The sequence below is a fragment of the Carcharhinus amblyrhynchos genome, chromosome 10 (genome assembly GCF_965287045.1).
Source record: "Carcharhinus amblyrhynchos chromosome 10, sCarAmb.v2.hapA, whole genome shotgun sequence".
Taxonomy (NCBI): Eukaryota; Metazoa; Chordata; class Chondrichthyes; order Carcharhiniformes; family Carcharhinidae; genus Carcharhinus; species Carcharhinus amblyrhynchos.
This window is the reverse complement of record NC_137333.1, coordinates 108,391,040-108,411,711: the sequence shown is the minus strand read 5'-3', so window position 1 is coordinate 108,411,711 and position 20,672 is coordinate 108,391,040. Positions and strand designations below refer to the sequence as shown.

At 46.8% G+C, this 20,672-nt stretch overlaps 1 protein-coding gene across 1 annotated transcript in view; it reads left to right on the top strand.

Moving 5' to 3' along the window:
* LOC145349274 (dynein heavy chain domain-containing protein 1-like) overlaps positions 1-20,672 on the top strand; it is a 204,662-nt gene that overhangs the window by 110,498 nt on the left and 73,492 nt on the right. The window contains exons 17-18 of the mRNA XM_080197784.1: positions 16,088-16,314; positions 18,073-18,274. Coding sequence (XP_080053910.1) covers positions 16,088-16,314; positions 18,073-18,274 — 429 coding nt within the window. The remainder of the gene's footprint in view (positions 1-16,087; positions 16,315-18,072; positions 18,275-20,672) is intronic.

Below are 20,672 nucleotides of genomic sequence, written 5' to 3'. Positions count from 1 at the left end.
CCCAAGCTGGGAATCGAACCCAGGTCCCTGGTGCTGTGAAGCAGCAATGCTATCCACTGTGCAACCGTGCCGCCCCACATTTACCCTGCTAATCTCCTTACAGTAGGGTCAATTTAGCTTGGCCCATCAACCTAACCAGCACATCTTTGGACTGTGGGAGGAAACTGGAGCACCCGGAGGAAACCCACACTGTCAAAAAAAGAACGTGCAGACTCTGCACAGATAGTGACCTGAGGCTGGAATTGAAACCGGATCCTGGCACTCTGAGGCAGCAGTGCTAACCATTATGCCACTCTGCTGCCCCAGGTACAGGCCGCCAATCTGAAAAACAACCCCCTACAACCACCCTCTGTTTTTTGCCATCAAGCCAATTTTGTATCCATTTAGATACCTCACCCCGGATCCCGTGAGATTTAACCTTATGCAACAACCTACCATGCGGTACCTTGTCAAAGGCCTTGCTAAAGTCTGTGTAGACAATGTCGACTGCACTGCCCTCATCTACCTTCTTGGTTACCCCTTCAAAAAACTCAGTCAAATCCATGAGACATGATCCGTGAGACATAGAGTACTGCGTCCAGTTCTGATCGCCTTACTACCGGAAGGACGTGGAGACTCTGGAGAGAGTGCAGAGGATGTTTACCAGGATGTTGCCTGGTTTGGAAGGACTGGGGTATGAGGAAAGATTGCATAAATTGGGGCTCTTTTCCCTTGAAAGACGGCGACTGAGGGGGGATCTAATAGAGGTATATAAGATTATGAAGGGTATAGATAGAGTAAACAGAGGTAAGCTAATTCATAAGAGCATAAGAAATAGGAGCAGGAGTAGGCCAACTAGCCCTTCGAGCCTGCCCCGCCATTCAATAAGATCATGGCTAATCTGTCTTGGCTCAGTTCCACATTCCCGCCCTCTCCCCATAACCCTTAATCCCCTCTCTTATCAAAAACCCATCAACCTGTGTCTTAAAAATATTTAGCGAGGTAGCCTCCACCACTTCAACGGGCAGAGAATTCCAGAGATTCACCACCCTTTGAGTGAAGAAGTTCCTCCTCAACTCCGTTCTAAACCGCCCCCCCTTTATCTTGAGGCTGTGCCCCCTAGTCCTACTGTCCTTTCTGAGTGGGAAGAGTCTCTCCACCTCTATCCTATCCATCCCATTCATCATCTTATATGTCTGAATGAGATCTCCCCTCATTCTTCTAAACTCTAACGAGTACAAGCCTAATTTATTCAGCCTCTCCTCATAGCTCAACCCCCTCAACTCCGGTATCAGCCTAGTAAACCTCCTCTGCACTCCCTCCAAGGCCAAAATATCCCTGCGTAAGTGCGGCGACCAAAACTGCACACAGTACTCCAGCTGCGGCCTCACCAATGCCCTATACAGCCGCAGCAAGACCTCCCTACTTTTATATTCAATCCCCCTCGCTATGAAGGCCAGCATCCCATTCGCCTTCCTGACCACCTGCTGCACCTGGAAGCTGGGTTTTTGCGACTCATGCACAAGGACCCCGAGGTCCCTCTGCACCGTTGCCTGCTGCAGTTTTTCTCCACGTAAGTAATAGTCCTTCCTACCATTATTCCTACCAAAGTGGACCACCTCGCACTTGCCAACATTAAATTCCAGTGATAGAGACACACAGGACAAGGGGCCATGGGCTTAACATGAGGAGGGAGAGGTATAACACGGATATTAGAGGGAGGTTTTTCACACAGAGGGTAGTGGGGGTATGGAATGCTCTGCCAAGTAAGGTGGTGGAGGCAAACTTCACTAGAGTTGTTTAAGAGTAACTTAAACAGGCACATGATTGGGTTGGGGATGGGTGGATATAGGAGATTGTTTTAAATAAGGGTCATTAGCATTGGGGAGTCCCTGGTGAGGTAAATGGATATGGTACAATAATGATGTTTTTTTTCTCTTTTTCATTCACAGGTTTTAAGTCAGTCCGCCTTGTGTCCAACGAGGGGCATACACGCGATGGGTCGTACTTGGGCTGCTCTTGAATGTTCAAGATTGGCCTGGTGCTTCATGTCGTTAGTGTGTGCCTAAACTGGACCAGATACTGGGCAAGACGACAGCTCAGTGACTATCACTGTTTGCTGTGCAGACACATGGATTTGGGCCGGTGTCTGTGGGAGTTTGCGCATTCTCCCCGTGCTTGCGTGGGTTTTCTCCAGGTGCTCCGGTTTCCTCCCACACCCCAAAGATGTGCTGTTAGGCTGATTGGCAGTAACAAATTGTCCCTCAATTAGTTTCCCTCAATGTGGATGGCCATAAAACATTGGATAAGGGTCATGGGTGGAGGGGGGACTGGTGGTGTTAAGATGGCAGCACGGGCTCGTTGGGCCGAAGGGCCTGTTTCCCAGGCTGATTTTATTCTTTGTTCTTTGATTTTCCACTCACAAAGCAATGCTGACTGTCCTTAATCCATGCATTTCTAAATGCCTTTAGATCCTGTTTCTCAGAATACCTTCTAATAACTTACCCACCACAGATGTGAGTCTCACTGGCCTGTAGTTCCCAGGCTTTTCCCTGCAGCTCTTCTTGAACAAAGGCACAACATTTGCCACCCTCCAATCTTCAGGCACCTCACCTGTGGCTTTAAATGATTCAAATATCTCTGCTAGTGGATCCGCAATTTCCTCCCTAGCCTCCCGCAATGTTCTGGGATACACTTCATCAGGTCTCAGGGATTTATCTACCTTGGTGCGCTTTAAGACTTCCAGCAACTCCTTCTCTGTAATATATACATTTCTCAAGACATCACAATTTATTTCCCCAAGTTCCCTAACATCCATGCTACAGAGGGACATAGATAAGCTGCAGAGCTGGGCTGAGAGGTAGCAAATGGAGTTTAACATGGATAAGTGTGAAGTGATTTACTTTGGAAGGAATAACAGGAATACAGAGTACTGGGCTAACGGTAAGTTACTTGGTAGTGTGGATGAGCAGAGAGATCTCGGTGTCCATGTGCATGTATACTTTAATGCGAGGAGTATTCGCAATAAAGTGGATGAACTTGCAGCGTGGATCAGTACCTGGGACTTTGATGTTGTGGCCATTTCAGAGACATGGATAGAGCAGGGTCAGGAATGGATGTTGCAGGTCCCGGGGTACAAATGCTTTAGTCGGAGTAGAGAAGGAGGTAGAAGGGGGGGTGGGGTAGCATTATTGGTCAAGGACTGTATTACAGTGTCAGAGAGGAAGTTTGAGGACTTGTCTGTTGAGGTAGTATGGGCGGAGATTAGAAATAGGAGAGGAGAGGTCACCCTGTTGGGAGTCTTTTATAGACCTCCAAAAAGTTCTAGAGAGGTTGAGGAAAGGATTGCGGAGACGATCCTGGTTAGGAGTGAAAGTAATAGGGTAATTGTTATGGGGGATTTTAACTTTACTAATATTGATTGGAATCGTTATAGCTCTAGCTCGTTAGAGGGGTCAGTTTTTGTTCAAAGTGTGCAGGAAGGTTTTTTGACTCAGTATGTAGATAGGCCAACTAGAGGTGAGGCTATATTGGATTTGGTGCTGGGAAATGAGCCAGACCAGGTGCTAGACTTGGAAGTTGGTGTGCATTTTGGTGATAGTGACCACAATTCGGTTACGTTCACCTTAGTGATGGATAGGGATAGGCATGAACCTCGGGTCAGTAGTTTTAGCTGGGGGAAGGGTAATTATGAGGCTATTAGGAGAGAATTAGGAAGCATAGGTTGGACTATGAGATTACAGGGACTGGGAACGTCCGAAATGTGGAATTTTTTCAAGGAACAGCTACTGCGGGTCTGCAATAGGTATGTCCCTGTCAGGCAAGGAGGATTTGGTAGGGCTAGGGAACCGTGGTGTACTAAAAAAGTTGATTCGTTGGTTAGGAAGAAAAAGGAGGCTTATGTTCGGATGAGGCTTGAGGGCTCAGGTAGTGCATTAGAAAGCTTTAGATTGGCTAGGAGGGAGTTGAAGAGGGAGTTAAGAAGGGCTAAAAGAGGACATGAGATGACTTTGGCTGATAGGATTAAGGAGAATCCTAAGGCGTTCTATAGGTATGTCAAGAACAGAAGGTTGGTTAGGGCAAGATTAGGGCCAGTTATAGACAGTAGAGGGAAGTTGTGTGTGGAACCGGAAGAGATTGGAGAGGCATTGAACCAATATTTCTCTTCGGTGTTCACGCAGGGGGACATGAATGTGTGGAGGACACTGGGGTGCAGGGGTGTAAAATAGAAAGTATTGCAGTTGAAACCGGGGATGTGCTGGATATTCTAGAGGGCTTGAAAATAGATAAGTCCCCTGGTCCGGATGGGATTTACCCTAGGATTCTCTGGGAGGCTAGAGAGGTGATTGCAGAGCCTCTGGCTCTGATCTTCAGGTCATCGTTGGTCTCTGGTATAGTACCGGAAGATTGGAGGACAGCGAATGTTGTCCCATTGTTTAAGAAGGGGAACAGAGACTTCCCTGGGAATTATAGACCGGTGAGTCTTACTTCTGTTGTGGGCAAGGTTTTAGAAAGAATTATTAGGGATAGGATTTATAGTTATCTGGAGAGTAATGAATTGATTAGAGACAGTCAGCATGGTTTTGTAGCAGGTAGGTCGTGCCTTACTAACCTTATTGAGTTCTTTGAGAAAGTGACCAAAGAGGTGGATGGGGGTAAGGCAGTTGACGTGGTATATATGGATTTTAGTAAGGCGTTTGATAAGGTTCACCATGGTGGGCTTCTGCAGAAAATGCAGATGTATGGGATTGAGGGTAGTCTAGGTACTTGGATCAGGAATTGGCTGGCAGATAGGAGACAGAGGGTGGTGGTTGATGGTAAATATTCGTCAAGGAGTTCAGTTACGAGTGGTGTGCCTCAGGGATCTGTTTTGGGGCCACTGCTGTTTGTAATTTTTATTAATGATCTGGATGAGGGTATAGTTGGGTGGATTAGTAAGTTTGCTGATGACACCAAAGTCGGAGGTGTGGTAGATTGTGAGGAAGGGTGTCATAGTTTGCAGGGTGACTTAGACAGGTTGCAGAGCTGGGCCGCGAGGTGGCGGATGGAGTTTAATGTGGAGAAGTGTGAGGTAATTCATTTCGGTAGGAATAACAGATGTGTTCAGTATAGGGCTAACAGGAGGACTTTGAATAGTGTGGATGAGCAGAGGGATCTAGGTGTATGTGTACATAGATCCCTGAAGGTTGGGAATCAAGTAGATAAGGTAGTTAAGAAGGCATACGGTGTCTTGGCGTTTATTGGTAGGGGGATTGAATTTAGGAGTCGCAGCGTCATGTTGCAACTGTACACAACTCTGGTGCGGCCGCACTTGGAGTACTGTGTGCAGTTCTGGTCCCCACATTACAGGAAGGACGTGGAGGCTTTGGAGAGGGTGCAGAGGAGGTTTACCAGGATGTTGCCTGGTATGGAGGGGAGGTCATATGAGGAGAGACTGAGGGATTTGGGGTTGTTTTCGCTGGAAAGAAGGAGGCTAAGAGGGGATCTTATTGAAACATATAAGATGGTTAGAGGTTTAGATAGGGTGGATAGTGATAGCCTTTTTCCTCGGATGGAGAATGCTAGCACGAGGGGGCATGGCTTTAAATTAAGGGGTGGTAGTTATAGGACGGATGTCAGGGGTAGGTTCTTTACCCAGAGGGTGGTGAGGGATTGGAATGCCCTGCCTGCTGCAGTTGTAAATGCGCCTAGTTTGGGGGCGTTTAAGAGATCTATGGATAGGTTTATGGACGAAAAGGGATTGGTTTAGATTAGTGGGTCAGTGTTTTTTTTTAAAAAACTGGTCGGTGCAACATCGTGGGCCGAAGGGCCTGTTCTGCGCTGTAATGTTCTATGTTCTATGTTCTATGCATAGATCCCTGAAAGTTGGCACCCAAGTCGATAGGGTTGTTAAGAAGGCGTACAGTGTGTTAGCTTTTATTGGTAGAGGGATTGAACTTAGAGCCATGAGGTCATGTTTCAGCTGTACAAAACTCTGGTGTGGCTGCACTTGGAGTATTGTGTACAATTCTGGTCACCGCATTATAGGAAGGATGTGGAAGCATTGGAAAGGGTGCAGAGGAGGTTTACCAGGATGTTGCCTGGTATGGTGGGAAGGTCTTATGAGGAAAGGCTGAGGGACTTGAGGCTGTTTTCATTAGAGAGAAGGTGGTTAAGAAGTGACTTGATAGAGGCATACAAGATGATCAGAGGATTAGGTAGGGTGGACAGTGAGAGCCTTTTTCCTCGGATGGAGATGGCTAACACGAGGGGACATATCTTTAAATTGAGGGTTGATAGATATAGGACAGATGTCAGAGGTAGGTTCTTTACTCAGAGGGTAGTAAGGGCGTGGAATGCCCTGCCTGCAGCAGTTGTGGACTCGCCAACTTTAAGGGCGTTCAAATGGTCGGTGGATAGGCATATGAGTAACATTGGAATAGTTTAGGTTAGAGGGTCATTAGATTGGTTCCACTGGTCGGAGCAACATCGAGGGCCGAAGGGCCTGTACTGCGCTGTAATGTTCTATGACAACTTCCCTGGAACTCGTGTCTATAACACTCTCTACTCCCTCTATGTTGCACAGCATGTCCACCTGCTGCTCCAACCAAACAGTGCAGTCTGTGAGGAGCTGCAATCGGACACACTTCCTGCAGACAAAGTTGTCAGGGAGACTCGATTGCTCCCTAATTTCCCACATCTGACAGGAGGAGCATACCACTGTTCTAACTGCTGTAATTGCCCTTTTGCAATTAAAAGGATAACAGAATCACCTTTCCCTTTATTGAGGTCCTCACAGTGCCTATATTATTGGTTGGAGGAGGAGGGAGGGAGGGAACCACTTGAATTAGTGTTTGGGATTTAACTGTCCCTTGAAAACAGCTCCTCCAAAAACCATTGTCTCGCTCAGGTCCTCTTCCTGGATATGGTGACTGCACCGAAGATGCTCCCCAGAGCCAGTCAGCATCATTGCTCTGCTGTCTTCAGTTGAACTCGGAGGGTGTCTTGCTCGACAAGGCTCACTAAGCAGACTACTATGTAAAGTTGAAGCAGATAGAACATAGAACACTACAGCACAAACAGGCCCTTCGGCCCACGAGTTGCGCCGAACACATCAACACCTACCAATCCATAGACCTATCTATAACCCCCAACCCCATTAAACCCCATATACTCATCCAGAAGTCTTTTAAAAGACCCCAGCGAGTTCGCCTCCACCACCACTGATGGCAGCCGATTCCATTCACTCACCACCCTCTGAGTGAAAAACTTACCCCTAACATCACTTCTGTACTTTCCTCCCCGCACCTTAAATCTGTGTCCTCTCGTAGCGACCATTTCAACCCGGGGAAATAGCCTCTGAGAATCCACCCTATCTATTCCTCTCAACATTTTATAAACTTCTATCAGATTAAAGTTGCAGCATTACCTCCCGACTCCTAAACTCAATCCCTCGATTAATGAAGGCCAGTACACCATACGCCTTCTTGACCACCTCCTCCACCTGCGAGGCCGATTTAAGAGTCCTGTGGACCCGGACCTCAAGATCCTTCTGCTCTTCAACACTACTAAGACTCCTGCCCTTGATAGTGTACTCGTTCATCCCGTTGGTTCTGCCAAAATGGACGACTACACATTTATCCGCGTTGAAGTCCATCTGCCACTTCTCCACCCAGTCCTGCATCCTATTTATGTCCTGCTGCAACTTTTGACATCCTTCCAGACCATCCACAACACCACCGACCTTCGTGTCATCAGCGAACTTACTTACCCGTCCCTCCACTTCCTCATCCAGGTCATTTATGAAAATGACAAACAGCAAGGGTCCTAGAACAGATCCCTGGGGCACTCCACTGGTGACTGACCTCCATTCAGAAAAAGACCCATCCACAACCACTCTCTGCCTTCTGCAGGCAAGCCAGTTCTGGATCCACAAGGCCAAAGGCCCTTGGATCCCATGCCCTCTCACCTTCTCAAGAAGTCTTGCATGGGGGACCTTATCAAACGCCTTGCTGAAGTCCATGTACACCACGTCCATTTAGGATTGCGGGTAATGTCTTGAGATGAATAGAAAGCTGGTTAGCAGATAGGAAGTAAAGAGGGGCATAAGAGAGTCTTTTTCTGATTGGCAGTCAGTGACTAGTGGAGTTCCGCAGGGATCTGTGCTTGGACCCCAACTGTTCACATTATATATTAATGATTTGGAAGAGGGAACTGAATGTATTATCTCCAAATTTGCAGATGATACAAAGTTGGGTGGGAGGGTGAGCTGTGAGGAGGATGCAGAGATGATTCAATGTGATTTGGACAGGCTGAGTGTGTGGGCATCTGCATGGCAGATGCAGTGTAATGTGGATAAATGTGAGGTTATGGTAGCAAAAATAGGAAGGCAGATTATTATTTGAATGGGTGTAAATTGAGAGTGTTTCACAATTTTGATAGAGTTTTTTGAAGGGGTAACCAAGAAGGTAGATGAGGGCAGTGCAGTTGATGTTGTCTACATGGACTTTAGCAAGGCTTTTGACAAGGTACCGCATGGTAGGTTGTTGCATAAGGTTAAATCTCACTGGATCCAGGGTGAGGTATCTAAATGGATACAAAATTGGCTTCTTGACAGAAGCCAGAGGGTGGTTGTAGAGAGTTGTTTTTCAAACTGGAGGTCTGTGACCAGCGGTGTGCCTCAGGGATCAGTGCTGGGCCCACTGTTATTTGTCATTTATATTAATGATTTGGATGAGAATATAGGAGGCATGGTTAGTAAGTTTGCAGATGACACCAAGATTGGTGGCATAGTGGACAGTGAAGAAAGTTATCTCCAATTGCAACGGGATCTTGATCAATTGGGACAATGGGCTGACGAATGGCAGATGGAGTTTAATTTAGATAAATGCGAGGTGATGCATTTTGGTAGATCGAACCAGGGCAGGACTTACTCAGTTAATGGTAGGGCGTTGGGGAGAGTTACAGAACAAAGAGATCTAGGGGTACATGTTCATAGCTCCTTGAAAGTGGAGTCACAGGTGGACAGAGTGGTGAAGAAGGCATTCAGCATGCTTGGTTTCATTGGTCAGAACATTGAATACAGGAGTTGGGACGTCTTGTTGAAGTTGTACAAGACATTGGTAAGGCCACACTTGGAATACTGTGTGCAATCCTGGTCACCCTATTATAGAAAGGATATTATTAAACTCGAAAGAGTGCAGAAAAGATTTACTAGGATGCTACTGGGACTTGTTGGTTTGAGTTATAAGGAGAGGGTCAATAGACTGGGATTTTTTCTCCGGAGCGAAGGAAGTTGAGGGGTGATCTTATCGAGATTTATAAAATAATGAGGGGCACAGTTGGTCAATATCTTTTCCCAAAAGTAGGGGAGTCTAAAACTAGAGGGCATAGGTTTAAGGTGAGAGGGGAGAGATACAAAAGTATCCAGAGGGGCAATTTTTTCACCCAGAGGGTGGTGAGTGTCTGGAACAAGCTGCCAGATGTGTTAGAAGAGGCAGGTATAATTTTGACTTTTTAAAAGCATTTAGATAGTTACATGGGTACGATGGTTATAGAGGGATATGGGTCAAATGCGGGCAATTGGGATTAGCTTAGGAGTTAAAAAAAAGGGCGGCATGGACATGTTGGACTGAAGGGCCTGTTTCCATGCTGTAAACCTCTATGACTCTGTGAGAGAGGTGGATACTCAGCAAGGCCTTGGCACCCATATATTAGTCACTGATGTACAAGGACAAAGGTTTGATGAGTAAGTTTGCGGATGACATAAAGATTGGTGGATTTGCAAATAGCAATGAGGACCATCAGAGGATACAACAGGGTATAGATCGGTTGGAGACTTGGGTGGAGAGATGGCAAATGGAGTTTAATACAGACAAATGTGAGGTAATGCATTTTGAACATAAGAACATAAGAAATAGGAGCAGGAGTAGGCCATCTAGCCCTTCGAGCCTGCCCCGCCATTCAATAAGATCATGGCTGATCTGTCGTGGCTCAGTTCCACATTCCCGCCCTCTCCCCATAACCCTTAATCCCCTCTCTTATCAAAAACCCATCAACCCGCGTCTTAAAAATATTTAGCGAGGCAGCCTCCACTTCAACGGGCAGAGAATTCCAGAGATTCACCACCCTTTGAGTGAAGAAGTTCCTCTTCAAATCCGTTCTAAACCGTCCCCCCTTTATCTTGAGGCTGTGCCCCCTAGTCCTACTGTCCTTTCTGAGTGGGAAGAGTCTCTCCACCTCTATCCTATCCATCCCATTCATCATCTTATATGTCTCAATGAGATCTCCCCTCATTCTTCTAAACTCTAACGAGTACAAGCCTAGTTTATTCAGCCTCTCCTCATAGCTCAACCCCCTGAACTCCGGTATCAGCCTAGTAAACCTCCTCTGCACTCCCTCCATGGCCAAAATATCCCTGCGTAAGTGCGGCGACCAAAACTGCACACAGTACTCCAGCTGCAGCCTCACCAATGCCCTATGCAGCCGCAGCAAGACCTCCCTACTTTTATATTCAATCCCCCTCGCTATGAAGGCCAGCATCCCATTCGCCTTCCTGACCACCTGCTGCACCTGCAGGCTGGGTTTTTGTGACTCATGCACAAGGACCCCGAGGTCCCTCTGCACCGTCGCCTGCTGCAGTTTTTCGCCACGTAAGTAATAGTCCTTCCTACCATTATTCCTACCAAAGTGGACCACCTCGCACTTGCCAACATTAAATTCCATTTGCCAGTTCCTGGCCCATTCGCCCAGCCTATCTAGATCCTTCTGCAGACTCTCCACATTCTCCGCGCAATTTGCCTTTCCACCAATCTTGGTGTCATCAGCAAATTTCAACACCATACACTCGGTTCCCTCCTCCAGATCATATATATAAATGGTAAATAGCTGAGGCCCCAGCACCGACCCCTGGGGCACTCCACTAGTCACCAACCGCCAATCCGAATAGCACCCATTAACCCCCACTCTCTGCCACCTATTTGACAGCCAATCCTCTATCCACGCTAACACCCTACCCCCAACTCCATGTCCCCTGACCTTCTGCAATAACCTTTTGTGAGGTACCTTGTCAAACGCCTTCTGAAAATCAAGAAAGACCACATCCACCGGCTCTCCTCTATCCACCGCCCTAGACACATCCTCATAGAACTCCAATAAATTTGTCAGACACGACTTCCCCTGAACGAAACCGTGCTGCGTCTGCTCTATCAAGCAATTCCCCTCAAGATGCCTCGCTATTTCATCCTTGATGACGGATTCTAACATTTTACCTAGAACAGACGTTAAACTAACCGGCCTATAATTCCCCGCCTTTTGCCTGCCAACCTTCTTAAACAACGGCGTAACATTAGCCGTTTTCCAATCTTCCAACACTTCCCCGGAATCCAGCGACGTTTGGAAAATAACCACCAAGGCATCCACCATCACCTCCGCCATTTCTTTCAGGACCCTCGGATGCATTCCATCCGGCCCTGGGGACTTGTCCACAATCAGTCCCTCCAGTCTGTCGAGCACCGCCTCTCTAGTAACAGTAATGTCATTGCGATCCTCCTGTCCTACCATCTTTCCATCGCTAACACCCGGCAAATTATTCACGTCCTCCTCCGTGAAGACCGAAACAAAAAAGTTATTCAAGACCTCAGCCATTTCCCCATCCCCTACCACTAACTCCCCCCTCTCATCCTCTAAGGGTCCAACGTTCACCCTAGCTGGCCTCTTTTTATATATTTATAAAAACTCTTGCTATCCTTTTTTATATTAAGCGCTAGCCCAGCTTCATAGTTTCTCCTACCCTTCTTTATCAACTTCTTTGTCAATCTTTGTTGACATTTAAACCTCTCCCAATCCTCTTCTCGCCCACTACTCTTAGCTACTCTAAACGCCTCCGCTTTTAATTTAACACTTTCCTTCACCTCCTTCATGGAAGGTCTAATACAGATAGGAAATATACAGTAAATGAGAGAACCCTTAAGAGTATTGATAGGCAGAGGGATCTGGGTGTACAGGTACACAGGTCACTGAAAGTGGCAATGCAGGTGGAGAAGGTAGTCAAGAAGGCATACGGGGCCTTGAGTTTAAAAATTAACTAGTCATGTTGCAGCTTTATAGAACCTTAGTTAGGCCGCACTTGGAATATAGTGTCCAGTTCTGGTCACCACACTACCAGAAGGATGTGGAAGCTTTGGAGAGGGTGCAGAAAAGATTTACCAGGATGTTGCCTGGTATGGAAGGCATTAGCTATGAGGAGAGGTTGGAGAAACTTGGTTTGTTCTCACTGGAATGACGGAGGTTGAAAGGCGACCTGAAAGAAGTCTACAAGGTTATGAGGGGCATGGATAGAGTGGATAGGCAGAAGCTTTTTCCCAGAGTGGAAGAGTCAATTAGTAGGGGGCACAGGTTTAAGGTGCGAGGGGCAAGGTTTAAAGGAGATGTACAATGCAGGTTTTTTTACACAAAGGCTGGTGGGTGCCTGGAACTCGCTGCCGGGGAAGGTAGTGGAAGCGGATACGATAGTGAGTTTTAAGGGCCTTCTCGACAAATACTGAACAGGATGGGAATAGAGGGATATGGTCTCCGGAAAGGTAAGGTGTTTTAGTTCGGTCGGGCAGCATGGTCAGTGGAGGCTTGGATGGCCAAATGGCCTGTTCCTGTGCTGGAATTTTTTCTGTTCTTTGTTCTTTTTGAAAGTAAGCAGGCAGGTACAGCAGGCAGTAAAGAAGGCAAATCGTGTGCCTTCAAAGGAACAAGATCTGAGTATAGGAATTGGGTTGTTTTGCTGCAATTGTACAGGGCACTGGTGAGACCACACCTGGAGTATTGTGTGCGATTTTGATGTCCTTATCTGAGGAAGGATGTCCTTTCATAGAGGGAGTGCAGAGAAGTTTTACCAGGCTGATTCCTGGGATGGCAGCTCTATCATATGAGAAGAGACTAAGTCGGTTAGGATTATATTCATTGGAGTTTAGAAGAGTGAGAGGTGATCTCATAGAAACTTAGAAAATTCTAACAGGGTCAGACAGGGTAGATACAGAAAGAATGTTCCCAATGGTGGGGACCATAGTTTGAGGATAAGGGGTAACCCTTATAGAACTGAGGTGAGGAGAAATTTCTTCACCCAGTGGGTGGTGAATGTGTGGAATTCACTCCGATAGGAAGTAGTTGAGGCCAAATCGTTGTCTGATTTCAAGAAGACATCAGATTTTGCTCTTGGGGTTAAAGGAATCGAGGGATATGGGGGAGGGAGGATCGGGATATTGAATTCAATGATTAGCTATGATTAGAATGAATGGCAGAGCAGGCTCGAAGGGCCAAATAAGAACATAAGAACATAAGAAATAGGAGCAGGAGTAGGCCATCCAGCCCTTCGAGCCTGCCCCGCCATTCAATAAGATCATGGCTGATCTGTCGCTGCTCAGTTCCACTTTCCCGCCCTCTCCCCATAACCCTTAATCCCCTCTCCTATCAAAAACCCATCAACCCGCGTCTTAAAAATATTTAGCGAGGCAGCCTCCACCACTTCAACGGGCAGAGAATTCCAGAGATTCACCACCCTTTGAGTGAAGAAGTTCCTCCTCAACTCCGTTCTAAACCGCCCCCCTTTTATCTTGAGGCTGTGCCCCCTAGTCCTATTGTCTTTTTTGAGCGGGAAGAGTCTTTCCACCTCTATCCTATCCATCCCATTCATCATCTTATACGTCTCAATGAGATCTCCTCTCATTCCTCTAAACTCTAACGAGTACAAGCCCAGTTTATTCAGCCTCTCCTCATAGCTCAACCCCCTCAACTCCGGTATCAGCCTAGTAAACCTCCTCTGCACTCCCTCCAAGGCCAAAATATCTTTGCGCAGGTGCGGCGCCCAAAAATGCACACAGTACTCCAGTTGCGGCCTCACCAATGCCCTATACAGCTGCAGCAAGACCTCCCTACTTTTATATTCAATCCCCTTCGCTATGAAGGCCAGCATCCCATTCGCCTTCCTGACCACCTGCTGCACCTGCAAGCTGGGTTGTTGCGACTCATGCACAAGGATCCCGAGGTCCCTCTGCACCGTCGCCTGCTGCAGTTTTTCGCCTCGTAAGTAATAATCCTTCCTACCATTCTTCCTACCAAAGTGGACCACCTCACACTTGCCAACATTAAATTCCATTTGCCATTTCCTGGCCCATTCGCCCAGCCTATCTAGATCCTTCTGCAGACTCTCCACACCCTCCGCACAATTTGCCGTTCCCCCAATCTTGGTGTCATCAGCAAATTTCAACACTCTACACTCGGTTCCCTCCTCCAGATCATCTATATAAATGGTAAAAAGCTGAGGCCCCAGCACCGACCCCTGGGGCACTCCACTAGTCACCATCCGCCAATCCGAATAGCACCCGTTGACCCCCACTCTCTGCCTCCTATTTGACAACCAATCCTCTATCCACGCTAACACCCTACCCCCAACTCCATGTCCCTCGACCTTCTGCAATAACCTCTTGTGAGGCACTTTGTCAAACGCTTTCTGAAAATCTAGAAAGACCACATCCACCGGCTCTCCTCTATCCACCGCCCTAGACACATCCTCATATAACTCCAGTAAATTTGTCAGACACGACTTCCCTTTAATGAAACCGTGCTGCGTCTGCTCTATCAAGCAAATGGCCTACTCCTGCTTCTAGTTTCTATGTTTACTATATTTTAGTAAAGCGTTTGACAAAGTCCCTATTTTAGTAAAGCGTTTGACAAGGTTCCTCATGGCAGGTTGGTGCAAAAGGTTAAATCTCATGGGATAAAAGGAGAAGTGGCTCGATGGGTAGAGAACCGGCTTGGACACAGGAGACAGAGGGTAGCAGTGGAAGGGTCTTTTTCCAGCTGGAGGTCTGTGACCAATGGTGTTCCGCAGGGCTCTGTACTGGGACCTCTGCTGTTTGTGATATATATAAATGATTTGGAAGAAGGTGTAACTGGTGTGATCGGTAAGTTTGTGGACGACACAAAGATTGCTGGAGTTGCAGATAGCAATGAACGTTGCCAGAGAATACAGCAGGATATAGATAGGCTGGAAAATTGGGTTGAGAAATGGCAGATGGAATTTAATCCAGATAAATGCAAAGTGATGCATTTTGGTAGAACTAATGTAAGGGGGAGCTGTACAATAAATAGCAGAACCATCAGGAGTATAGACACACAGAGGGACCTGGGTGTGCAAGTCCACAGATCCTTGAAGGTGGCAGCACAGGTGGAGGGGGTGGTGAAGAAGGTATATGGCATGCTTGCCTTTATAGGATGGGTCATAGGGTATAAAAGTTGACGTCTGCTGTTACAGCTGTATAGAACGCTGGTTAGGCCACATTTGGAATATTGCGTCCAGTTCTGGTCGCCACATTACCAGGAGGACATGGAGGCTTTGGAGAGAGTGCAGAGAAGGTTTACCAGGATGTTGCCTAGTATGGAGGGTCTTAGCTATGAGGAGAGATTGAGTAAACTGGGGTTGTTCTCCCTGGAAAGACGGAGATTGAGGGTAGACCTAGTAGAAGTGTATAAAATTATGAGGGCTATAGATAGGGTGAATAGTGGGAAGCTTTTTCCCAGGTTGGAGGTGATGATCACGAGGGGTCACAGGTTCAAGGTGAGGGGGGTGAGGTTTAACTCAGATATCAGAGGGACGTATTTTACACAGAGGGTGGTGGGGGCCTGGAATGCGCTGCCAAGTAGGGTGGTGGAGGCGGACACGCTGGGATCGTTTAAGACTTATCTGGATAGTCACATGAACAGACTGGGAATGGAGGGATACAAACGAATGGTCTAGTTGGACCAATGAGTGGCGCAGGCTTGGAAGGCCGAAGGGCCTGTTTCGTGTGTTGTATTGTTCTTTGTTCTTTGTTTCTATGCCTGGAACAATTCTCATAAATTTTGCATGTGCCCTCCCATCATTCTCTAAATAATGGTACACAGTGCTCCAGCCAGGACCTATATTCACAAAGATATAGTCGACATTCCTTGCTGTTGTATTCTGTGTCTATATTAACATAGCCAAAGAATCCATATGTTCTCCCCCTTTCCTTGGCACTGCCCCATCTCTCTGCTGTTCCCTCCTCCATGCTGCCCCTTGCCTGTGCTGACTCTCTCTCTCTCTCTCTCTCCAATTCAGGTTTTTCTTGGCAGTGTTGCAATCCCTCCATGTGGTAGTGTTAATGGATGCTGAGGATCGGATCCCCCCCCTCGGACAGCAGACTGGACTTCCCAGACACTTGGCTCACTTCCTCCGACGTTGTAATTATATCGATGTCTTGCACCCTTGGTCCCATCAAACGTACATCCAGATCGCCGCCGCACACCTTGGTATCAGCAACCTCTCAACACTCAACAGGATTAACGGTCAGTCTGATTTTCAACCTCAATCTCAAGGAGGCCAGATGATGATGTGTGGTGGAGGATGCAGTTACAGCTGTGCACAATTCTGGATAACTGGGTTCTGTTCTGGGCCCCATACCTCAGGAAGGAGATACTGACCTTGGAGGGGGAGCAACTCAGATTCAGCAGAATAGTCCCGATGATAAGGATAGGTTTCAGGGCAGGATTTGAGCATTGAAGATAAGGGAGTGATCAAATCAAGATGTTTGAGATGACTGGGGGATTTCACAGGGTCAATACAGAGAAACTCTTTCCTCTGGATGGGGAAGTCCAGATCAAGGGTCAGAATCTTTAAAATTGGAACTAGGCTGTTCGGGGTCAGGGGTCGGGAAGTATTTGCTTGAACACAGGGAAGTGGAAGTCTGCAACTCTCTTCCCCAAAAGCCTCCTGGATGCTGGGAGTTAATTACTAATGTCAAGGCTGAGATTGATATGTCATTGTTGGGAATGTGTCACAGAGTCAGGCAGATTATTCACTGGTTGAACATACTCCAGGGCTTAATGGCTTTCCCCTATCCCTGTAAACCTATCTTTGGGGCTTCCTTTCTTTCTCTGACCCACAAGACCACTTTCTCTCTAATGCTCCTTCCTGCTCTAACCTACTTTCTCTCCAGGCTCCCCTTATGCCCTCTCTGAACACATCTTGCCCATTAGACTCTCATCCTAATCTTTCAACCCTCTTAATAAACTGCTGGTCAAAGAGCTAATTGGAGAAGGTTTACCAGATTATCACCTGGAATGAGCTTGTATCCATTAGAATTTCGAAGATTAAGAGGCAGCTTGATTGAAACATAAAATCCTAAGGGATCTTGACAAGATGGATAGTGGAGAGCAATGGTGATTGAAGGAAAGATAAAGCTATATAAAAACAAGCTGAATACAGATACAGCTCAATTCTCACTAACTCCACGTTCACATTGAAGGTTCCCAATAGACCTGTGCCCTAACATCTGATAGATGATGGTTCACATGGTTCCTCTTGGTAGGCCCAAGGAGGGTCAAGTGGCCCATGAATACCCACCCCTTAAAGGGACCGCACTACCACATTCCTTTCTCCTTAAGTTCATTTACAATAACACAAACAAAAAACTCTTATTTACGGATATATCACTATATAACTCTATATATAACTAATATACAGATATATAACTATATAATTCATATATACAGAAATATGCGGTCAAAATAGAATTGGTAATGAAAGCGATTCGGCAAAGTTCACAAAGTCAGTCGTACTGGGGACTTCCAGACTCTTGTCGGTGGCACATTCGGTTTCCTCCCACAGTCCAAAGATGGGTGGGTTAAATGGATCCTGGGAATCATAGAGTCATAGAGGTTTACAGCATGGAAACAGGCCCTTCAGCCCAACTTGTCCATGCTGCCCATTTTTTTTAACGACGACGCTAGTCCCAATTGCCCACATTTGGCCCATATCCTTCGATAGCCCTCCGCTCTGTCAGAGAGTCAGTGCAGACTCGATGGGTTGAATGGTCTCCTTCTGCACTGTAGGGATTCTATGTTTTTATAGAATCCAATAGTGACACATTATATGAATGACTGTGTGTCGATAACCATTTCACTGGCGTGAGGTGAGGGAAGGTACAGGATGAATGTTTGTAGCTTATTGCGAGCAGAGGATGATGCAGTGGTGCAGTGTTGTGTATTTCACTGAGTACAATAACAGTTACGGTAACATGATTGGTTTCTTTCCCCCCTCATCAGGCCAATCAGTTGCTCAGATTTGGACGATGATCCAAGAAATCATCAAAGTGATGGCTTTAATTCACCAATCGGCTCTGAATTACGCTAAGCACATGGCCCCGAGTCTGCCACTCATCACTCCACGACACTATCTGGACTTCATTGACATGTTCTGGATTATTTCCTACAACCTGGATCAAATTTTAGGTTTGCAAAATGAAAAGTGAGTTACCTGCACCCACACCCAGGAAGCGATTATGTAATAATCACCACTGAACAGGAAAATGCAGCAGAAACCAGGGCCAGGGAAAAGGCAGGGATCGGGGAATGGATTGGGGATTCAGGGATTGGATTGGGGATTTGGGGAATAGATTGCAGATTTGGGGGATGGATTGAGGATTAGAGAATGGAGTGGGAATTAGGGAATGAATTGGGGAATAAGGGATGGTTTGGGGATTCAGACTCTTCACGCTCAGAAAAGACAATAGGACTAGGGGGCACAGCCTCAAGATAAAAGGGGGGCGGTTTAGAACGGAGTTGAGGAGGAACTTCTTCACTCAAAGGGTGGTGAATCTCTGGAATTCTCTGCCTGTTGAAGTGGTGGGGGCTGCCTCGCTAAATATTTTTAAGACGCGGGTTGATGGGTTTTTGATAGGAGAGGGGATTAAAGGTTATGGGGAGAGGGCGGGAAAGTGGAACTGAGCAGCGACAGATCAGCCATGATCTTATTGAATGGCGGGGCAGGCTCGAAGGGCTGGATGGCCTACTCCTGCTCCTATTTCTTATGTTCTTATGTTCTTATGTTCAGGGAATGGATTGGGGATTTAGGAAATGGATTGGGGATTAGGGAATGGATTGGGGTTGGATTGGGAATTTGGGAATGGATTGGGAACTAGGCAATGGATTGAGGATTCAGGGAATGGATTGGGGATTAGGGAATGGATTGGGGATTAGGGAATGGATTGGGAATATAGGAATGGATTGGGGATTGGGGAATGGATTGGGGATCGGGGAATGAGTTGGGAATCAGGAAATAGACTGAGGATTTGGGAATGGATTGGGAATTAGGAAAATGGATTAAATATTTGAGAATGGATTGAGAATTGGGGAATGGATTGGGGATTTGGGAATGGATTGGGAATTTTGTAGTTCCTTGCAGTATTGGGCAGAACAGGAGCTATACCAAGCTCTGATACAACATGCTTTCTATGGTGCATGTGTAGAAGTTGGTGAGAGTTGTAGCTGACATGCCAAATTTCCTTGGCCTTCTGATAAAGTAGAGTCTTTGGTGGGCTTTCTTAACTATTGTGTTGGAATGGAAGGCCCAGGACAGGTTGTTGGTGATCTGGATGCTTAAAACCTTGAAGCTCTCGGCCCTTCTATTTCGTCCCTATTGACGTAGACAGGGGCATGTTCTCCTTTACACTTCCTGAAGTCGATGACAATCTCCTTCATTTCATTGACATTGAGGGAGAGATTATTGTTGCTGCACCAGTTCACCAGATTCTCTATCTCATTCCTGTACTCTGTTTCGTCATTGTCTGAGACCGACCCACTACAGTGGTGTCGTCAGCAAACTTGAAAATTGAATTGGAGAGGAATTTGGCCACACAGTCATCGGTGTATAAGGAGTATAGTAGGGGGCTGAGAACACAGCCTTGTGGGACACCGATGTTGAGGATGATTGTGAAGGTGGTGTTGTTGCCCATCCTTACTGTGAGTTAGGACATCAAGGATCCAGTCACAGAGGGAGGTGCTGAGCCCAGGCCATGGAGTTTGGAGATGAGTTTCATAGGAATAATGGTGTCGAAGGCTGAGCTGTAGTCAATAAATAGGAGTCTGACATAAGTGTCCTTGTTATCCAGGTGTTCCACGGTTGAGTGGAGGGTCAGGTCGATGGTGTCCGCTGTGGACCTGTTGCAGTGATAGGCAAACTGTATTGGATCCAGGCAGTCCAGGAGGCTGGAATTGATTCATGCCATGACTAACCTTTCGAAGCATTTCATATTGATGGATGTCAGAACCACCGGCCGATAGTCATTAAGGCCACGCTGCTTGGCTTTTTGGTATTGTGATGATGGTTGTGTTTGTGATGCAGATAGTAATCTCAGATTGTTGCAAAGAGAGATTGAAGATGTCTGTGAATAACCCCGCCAGCTGATCCGCGCAGGATCTGAGCGCTTGTAGCCCATCTGGGCTAGTTGTTTTCCGTACATAGACCTTTGAGAACATCTGCAATGGTGACCCAGATACAGGCTCTTCCAGGGTGGAAGGCATGCTCTCACTGATCTCTCACTCAAAACGGGCGTAGGATGCATTTTTGAGCTCATCAGGGAGGGGTGTGTCGGAGCAGGTGGTTTTACATGCCTTCATCTTGTAGCCTGTTACATCTTACAGACTTTGCCACACCCGGCGGGGGTCCATGTGTCCAGCCTGGGGCTTTAGTTTGGTCCGGTACTGTCTTTCGGCATCTTTGATGGATCTCCTTAGATCGCATCTGGATTTCCTGTGCAAGTCAGAGTCGCTTGATTTGAACACCTCAGACCTGGACTTCAGCAAGCAGTGGATTGGGGATTTTTGGAATGGATTGGGACTAAAGCAATGTGCTGCTAGTGACAGAG